This window comes from Megascapheus bottae, chromosome 11, assembly GCF_031878675.1.
Source record: "Megascapheus bottae isolate mThoBot1 chromosome 11, mThoBot2.hap1, whole genome shotgun sequence".
In the NCBI taxonomy this organism is placed as follows: Eukaryota; Metazoa; Chordata; class Mammalia; order Rodentia; family Geomyidae; genus Megascapheus; species Megascapheus bottae.
The window spans coordinates 524,334-531,428 of record NC_143519.1 but is presented as its reverse complement, the minus strand read 5'-3'; the positions used below and the strand labels follow the sequence as shown (position 1 = coordinate 531,428).

At 60.8% G+C, this 7,095-nt stretch overlaps 1 protein-coding gene across 2 annotated transcripts; it reads right to left on the bottom strand.

The window, feature by feature from the left end:
• Positions 1-494: 494 nt before the first annotated feature.
• Positions 495-4,241, bottom strand: Atp4b (ATPase H+/K+ transporting subunit beta). Of its 2 annotated transcripts, none has more exons than XM_090341668.1 (7): positions 4,130-4,241; positions 3,134-3,262; positions 2,666-2,779; positions 2,349-2,548; positions 1,335-1,395; positions 779-882; positions 495-656 (listed from the first exon to the last, which is right to left on the bottom strand). In XM_090341668.1, exons 1-7 carry the CDS (start codon positions 4,239-4,241, stop codon positions 495-497), a joined length of 882 nt encoding a protein of 293 aa, XP_090197794.1. The 2 variants fall into 2 exon arrangements, with proteins under 2 accessions (XP_090197794.1, XP_090197793.1); XM_090341667.1 differs by having other exon boundaries at positions 779-895; positions 1,339-1,395.
• Between the last annotated feature and the right edge of the window lie 2,854 nt (positions 4,242-7,095).

Sequence of the window (7,095 nt, the reverse complement as noted above, 5' to 3'; positions counted from 1 at the left end):
ATAAGTGAAGCAAAAAGTACTGCAAGCCCACCCCCACCCCCGCCCCAGAAGTATTGAATTTTAGTTATTTTTCTCCCAGATCAGGAAAGACAGGATGTTTTTCATGGAATAGGAATTAACTTTAATATATGTTGCTTTTACAACTTGGGAATCACATTTTTAGAAGCAGAGATTCAAAACGTACAGCATGCATGCCAGTGCATTGACGGTCATGGGAACACAAGAAACGGTTCATGATGAAACATAGAAAAATAAATTACATAAGAACGTGGTGTCCATGCTGGGGAGGGGACGTTTGCAGGCCCGGTCAATGGGGAGGTCACTCACAGCTACGGATCCTGCCTGGGACACAGGAGGCAGTTGGTGCCCAGGCGACGGGTGGACAGTGCTTCCTTGACTGCCCTGTGGCCGGAGCGTGGGCTCTGAGCGGGGAAGGCAGCGCGAGGCCCTGGCTCTGCGCGTGAGGGGCTGCAGTGTGCACACGGGCTCCCGCCCTACTTCTGGATGGTCAGTTTGAACTCCACTTTCCCCTCGTACGGGTCATGGGGGTTGTCGAAGGTCACGTGGTCCGCGAGGATCTTGCACACGATGATGACCTGTTGGTTCTTGGGGACGTTGAGCAGTTTGGCTGCCACCAGGGGGTTGCTGTAGTGGGGCTGCGGTGGAGCAGGGGAAGGTGAGAGGGACGCATGGGTCATCTGTTATACAAGAACGGCCACCGCTTGCCTGTGGCTGGAGGAGGCCTCTGCAGCAGGCAGGCTGGTGAGGCGGCCCCTACCTGCGCCTTCTTCCCGTAGTAGGGGAAGTAGTGGAGACTGAAGGTGCCGTTGGCGGGGTAGTATTCCACCTGCAGGGGTCTGGTGTCCGGCTGAGACCTGGGCTCTCGGGACTCGTGCTGAGGGGGAGAGGCGGTGGCTGAGGGCAGCAGGGGTGCGCGTGCCTGTGTGCTGGGGGGGCAAGGACCCCTCCCTCACCCTAGCAGAGACTCGCTCTGCTCGTCATCCTGGAGTCACTGCTCAGAACGCGCCCTCCCCTCGCCTGAGTCCTTGCGTGGTGTGTGTGTGAGGGGCAGATGTTTGTGTCGGCATCGGGATGAGAACCCGCAGGCCAGCATGTTGTGCCACAAGGTTGTTCTGGCCTCTGGGGCAGCACACGCTTAACTGCTCTGTGCAGCTTGCGGGCGTCACAGAGGAGAGAGGTGCCTCCAGAAGAGGGCAAGCCCTGCAGCCCGCGAGGACAGAGGCACTCAGGAGCGGGGCTGCCCCTGGCGTGGGGACCGCGGCACTCGGGAGCGGGGCTGCCCCTGGCGTGGGGACCGCGGCGGGCAGTGCCACTCACGTGGAAAGCGCAGTCCACGCGGGGCGCCGTGTCGTTGCTTGGGAGGAACTTGACGATCTGGAAGAAAGGTGGTTCGGCACTATCATGTGTCAGCGCAGCCGGAAACCCCGAGGGGGTCCCTCGGAACTCAAAGCCCTCCTCTGGGGTTTGAAGGGCTGCTGTGTGGCAGCGGAGCCGGCCCCGTGGTCCTTGATGGCCGTACCATGGCGTCCAGCCTGCAGTGGGAGGGCCGAGCGCAGGCCGCCTGCTGCTCCCGTGGGTCCTTCGACACCCTCTGGGGGTCTTCCTCTGCCTTCAGAATCTCCCGGCCCTTCCTCTTCCTATCCCTACCTGGGCTGTGGCCCCCCTCCACCCCTCCTTTCCTCTCTAGGCCCAGCTGTCCACTCCTGAGCTCTGAGCAAGACCGTCCGTTGGACAGACATATCAGCTGCGTGGCCTGATGTGTCCATGTCCACAGCCCTCTTGCTGGGCAATTCTGGGGCGCCCTGCCAGCTATGTGTGACTGCTGTGGGCTGAGGCCCGTGGCTCCCCCAGGCTTTGTAACACAGGAACACAGCACAGCTGCAGGCCTGGCCTGCTTTGTCTCTGCAGCGGTGACCTGAGGCTCTTCACCAGGCCCTCTCTGCTACTGGACTTTCTTCTTCCCTCTGCCCCCACAGAGGATTGTGTCCTTTTTGCCCCTTGCTTACTGTGGTTGTGCTTCAGTGGCCTGGGAGGAGGCATGGAAACCCCCGTGCCTCCCTCTGTGCCAACTCTGGGGCCCAGACAGTTGGGGGGCCCTGTCCAGCGCCTGTCCAGTTCCTGTCCCACCCCAGGGCCTTCCATCTGGTCCTGGCTTCTCCAGCAGCCTGTGCACACACAATACAGCTGTGGCCCCGGCTGCAGATGTCTGGCCAGGCACCCATGTCCTAGAAAACTGTGACAGGCAGAGGCATGGAGGGCAGGGCGCTGGCCTCCGTGAGTGGGAAGGGTTCTCACCTCTCCAGCGGCCATCTCCAACGCAGACTCACCCTGTTCATCTTAATAATGAAGCATGGCTTTCCCTCTTCAAAGCCAAAGCTGGGGTCCTCCAGGCCCGAGCAGTTTCGTAACATATCTGCAGTAAACTTGCAGGAGAACTTGGTGTGGTTTGGGGCCTGGAAGCTGTTCTGGAAGAAGTACCTCTGGGAGGTGCAGTTGATGCTCTCCTGCTGGGACGCCGGGGTATAACCTGCAGGAGAGAACCTGGCGCTGTCTCCGCTCCCGAAGCTGGGCGCCTCGGCTGCCCAGTGGGCAGTGAGGCCGGAGAGACCTGAAGACACAGCGTGATGGGGCCAGGTTGGCCTACCTGCCAGAAAGCCGTGCAGGGCATGTGTGAGACCCGCCCAGGAGCTGTTGTCAGAGACGTTGTAGGAAATCTCCAGACCTCTTTCTCCATAAACGTCAGGTCTCAGAGTCACTCCTGGGGAGAGGACGCTCCGTGGATTGACTGGCTCTTCCCGCCGATCACCCTCCTCCCCCAGCCTGAGGCCACATCCTCCCACAGCCCCGGGAGGAGAGCTGCCAGCCCGGCTCCCTGTGGCTAAGGAAGCCAGGGGCAGCACTGGGAGCAAAGGCCAAGGACCCCAAGGTCACGTCCAGGACTCCATCTGCCAGGCAGAGCACAGCAGAGCCCTGGACCTCTGTCACGGCACGGTGGTCGTGAAGCCTGGCCCGGCCCTGAGACTCCAGTGTGTCTGCACGCACACACACAGGCGGGAGGCATCTTGCGGCCGGCCCTGCCCAGGCCTGCCGTGGTCACCCTCCCGACACTCACCCGGCGACTTCAGCTGGTCCTGGTAGTCGGGCGTGTAGGGGTCGATGGTCTGCATGAGCACGTAGATGCACAGGGCGAACAGCCCGGTCATCACCACGTAGAAGGCCAGGTAGTAGAGGCTGATCCACACTGCGGGACACGCGGTGAGCTGGCCCACAGCACGCCGCCCTCCGCCCCACCTGCCCTCTTCAGCACCTCCTCCTCCACACAGCGGCCCACCAGGCCGCCGCCCCTTCGTGTGTGCCCAGCAGAGGGAGCCGCAGAGCTGCGGGAGGGGGCGTGGGGCCTCCTTTGTGTTGGCTCCTGTCATTGAAGCCGGCACCTTAGCAGTCACTGTGGGTGTGTGGCTGCTTCAGACACCACGTTCACGGCCCCTCTCACGGCACCTGGCGCCACACTGCACCTCTCACTACCCCTGTCCTGGCTGCAGTGTGTGAGGTGTGCCCTGAGTGTGTCAGGTGTGTCTTGAGCAGGCTGAAGCGGCCCCACTATCAGCCAATGAGTTAACCTCCACCACCGCCATCTGCTGCTACCATGGCTACCCAGGCATTTCCTTTGCGCTTCCCTGCAAGGAAGAACCCAGGTGGCTGAGCAGCCACCAGGACAGAGGACGGGGCCAGCTGTGCCGGCTGCAGCTCATAAGAGCCACCGGCACCACACACCTAAAGTGAGGCTGGCCTGGAAGCTCGAGGACCCCGCTACCCCGGGATGGAGGCGTCGTGGCCAGCCTCACAGTAAAGTCCCTGCCCACTTCACTGAGGACGCCCACATTCCCCAATTCTTCTGACCAAGGTTAAGAGAGTTGGTTTGAGAAACATCCCTTTAAAGTGCTCTTCCCAAACATGCAAGTGGGGCCAGACCTCAGAGGCTCCTGCCCGCAGGCCTTCCGAAGTGCGAGCTTCCTGCCAGGGGTGAGGCCAGGCCAGCTCCCGTGCTCCCCTTGGCAGAGCCCGAGTCCCGCCCTCCCCTCACCCCACCGCGAGGCCCCCCACATACACCATCGGGCAGGCGTTCGGCCCAGCATCTGGCCTGTGTCGGGGTTCCAGCAGTAGTGCCGGAACTCTGCCATGCGCTGGCTACATGACTTCTTTTCCTGCAGAGCCGCCATGTTGGGGTCCCAGTCTACTCTCAGTCCTCTCTAAGCCTCCTCTGGGGTTTATAGTCCCCTCTGTGGGACCTCAAGGGCGTGGAGGGTGGTTATCAGCTCTCAGCTATCACTATCCAAACACAATCGGAGGGCGGCCAGGGCTCCAGGCTCTCCTGCTATCTGCCCTCCACCTGTCCCAGGCAACCCTGGGCCTGGGGTTGCCCTTGGCTGGTGCCTGGGTCAGGCCTGATAGGGACTGGGGGAACAGCGCTCCCCTGCGGGGCCCCTCACCTCCCTCAAGAAGGGAGACACAAACAGCACAGGCCCCAGGTCAGGCGTCACAGGCCTCGGCTGGTACCGCTCTGCCCCGCGTGGGCCTGTGACCTTGGCTGCTCTGCAAGGATCTCACCTCCTACTCAGGACGGCCACCGGAGGACGGCGCCTGAGGGGGCCGAGGGCCTCACTTCAGCAGGATGCCCACAGCAGCGCCGAATGGGCCTTGAGCAGCCCGAGGCGCCTTGCTTCTCTCCTGGATGGCATCGGGAGCCACCAGGGACGGGGTGGACGGGGCTGGGAGTGCCACCCCCAGCTTTGCACACACCTGGCAGAGTGGGCTCGGGTCTGCCTGAAGATGCTTTTCCCCTCCGGATCCAGAGGGGCCGGTGGCTCAGAGTACGCCACTTTCCAGGGCCTTGCTGACAGCTGGGGCCACAGCAAGCATCCAGCTGAGGGGTGCATCTGATGGTCCCTCTGTTCCAGGGCCAAGTGCCAGCTGGGAGAAGCGCCCACGCGGTCTGACCACGCAGCCACCCCAAGGCCTGTGTGGGGAACACTGTGGAAACAGGGTCCATGCAGGGCCACCTCGCGGTTCGCTGGCCTCTGCAGGGAGGCGGAGGGCGCCAGGCCGGGGCTCAGCCTCCTTCTCCAAGCCGTTGAGAGAGTGGCTGTGGACTTCTAGAGTTTTCACACAGAACCACATTTAGAATTGCGCCATCCAGGCCTTCTCACCAGGAACCTGGGTTGGCTGGTATCGGGGCTTGAATCCAGGCATCTCACCCTCAGCGTGCTTGCGCATGCTTGGCACTCTATCACCTGAGCCACACCTCCAGCCTGTCTTTTTGCTGATTAATTGGAGAGGGAGTCATAGACTTTTCTGCCCGGATGGCTTTGAACAGCAATCCTCCTGGCTTGGCCTCCTGAGTTACCAGAGTGACTGACAATTGTCTTTACTTCCCCCCTTCAGTATAATGTAGAGCTTGTCTGCAAACAAGCATCTCTGACTTCAGATGGGGTGGAGCTGAGGTAGCCTGGACTCGTGGAAGGTTGCGGTGGACTCTTTCCACACGTTATCTGTAACGCTAGCCATGTGTGGCTCTGGAATGTTGAGGGCTAAGCAGGATGTGGAGCTGTCCGGCCGCCTCTCATTGCGCCAAGCCAGTGGGCCTGGGCCTGGTGTTCAGAGTTCTGAAGCCGCTGTCCTCCACGAGCATGGACATGCTCTTGAGATGCAAAGGTGAGCGTGGCGTCTGAGCCTCTTTGAGTGGCTCTGTCTCCGGGTGTCCGGAAGCAGACGTGTGGACTGGACTGCACCCATGTTATCACGGTGCCCTGGACACAGCGTGGGGGGCGGGCTGAGCCCTTGGTAGAGGACAGTGTCCTCACGGCTCCACAGACGCCCTGGCCAGGAGTGTCCTTCTCTCACACCCTTCCCTTCCTCGCCTGGGTGGCATCAAGCTTTGGCCTAGTGGACGTTCAGGACTTTTAACTCACCCGGGGGTCACAGGGCTGCCCTGGGGAGTCTGTGGAGACCGACCAGAGCCCAGGACTCACATCGCCTGGAGGCGTTGACGATGGCCCCCAGCTGCTTCCTGGTGCAGACCCCAGCTCCGCACCTGACTTGAAGCCCTCGGATGCCCAAGAAGAGCCAGAGAAAACCACACGCGTTACTTATCTCTTAACTAACATGAAACATTCGTCCCGCAGAAACGAAGAAGAAAAAAGGATGGGAAGGAGGGGCAGGAGGAGAAAGGAGGGAGGGAGAGAAGAGAGGAGGGAGGGTTTTCAAACTTGTGCTTGGGAAACACTATCTATTGTACCACTGGTGTGGAGGGGGCACTTGTGCGCACTAGAACTGGGTCTTGAAATCAGGGCCTTCCAAATCTCGCCTGGCTTTTCTCACGCAAGGCTGGTGCCTTGAACCATGGCTCCTCTTTCAGCTTGTTGATAGAGTCTCATACACTTCCCTGCCCAGGGTGGTTTTGAACCGCAGTCTTTAGACTCCTGAGTAGCTGGGATTACAGGTGTGAGCTGCTGGCCCCCGGATCCAGGCCATTCTTAGGGAGCCAAGTCTACTCTAGAATCTCTGAGCAAGTCCTGGGTGAGGTAGCGCCCCTAATTTCAGCGACTGAACGCTGTGTTTCTACGTTGCTGAGCACAGGGTAACCCCGGGACACAGCCTGAAGCCTCCTGTCATTCTTGCCTGAGGCCTCTGCGTCACCGGGGCCGTGTCAGATGTCTAAATTCCACCTGGGCCCACAGACGTGGGGTCTGGGTTTTGTCTGGTTTAGAGTGCATTGAGAAATGGTGCAGAAAAGGCCCTGGGTCACAGAGCGGCCCCAGAACTCAGGGACCTGCCTCCTGCAATCCCAGCGGGAGGAGGGGTTAATGTGGCAGGCCCAAGGTCACAGCATGCTAAGTGCAGAGCTGGGATTAGTGCAGGTCTTCTGGGGACGACGGGATCTTGTGTACCTCTAATATTTACCCACCAGTCCGCCTGCCGGGAGCCCTCGCCAGCTGGGCAGGGCCTTGTTCCTGCCTCTGGTGGGGCAGAGGACTCTGTCCCCATCTGTGCAGGCTCACAACCCTCAGAGGTGCA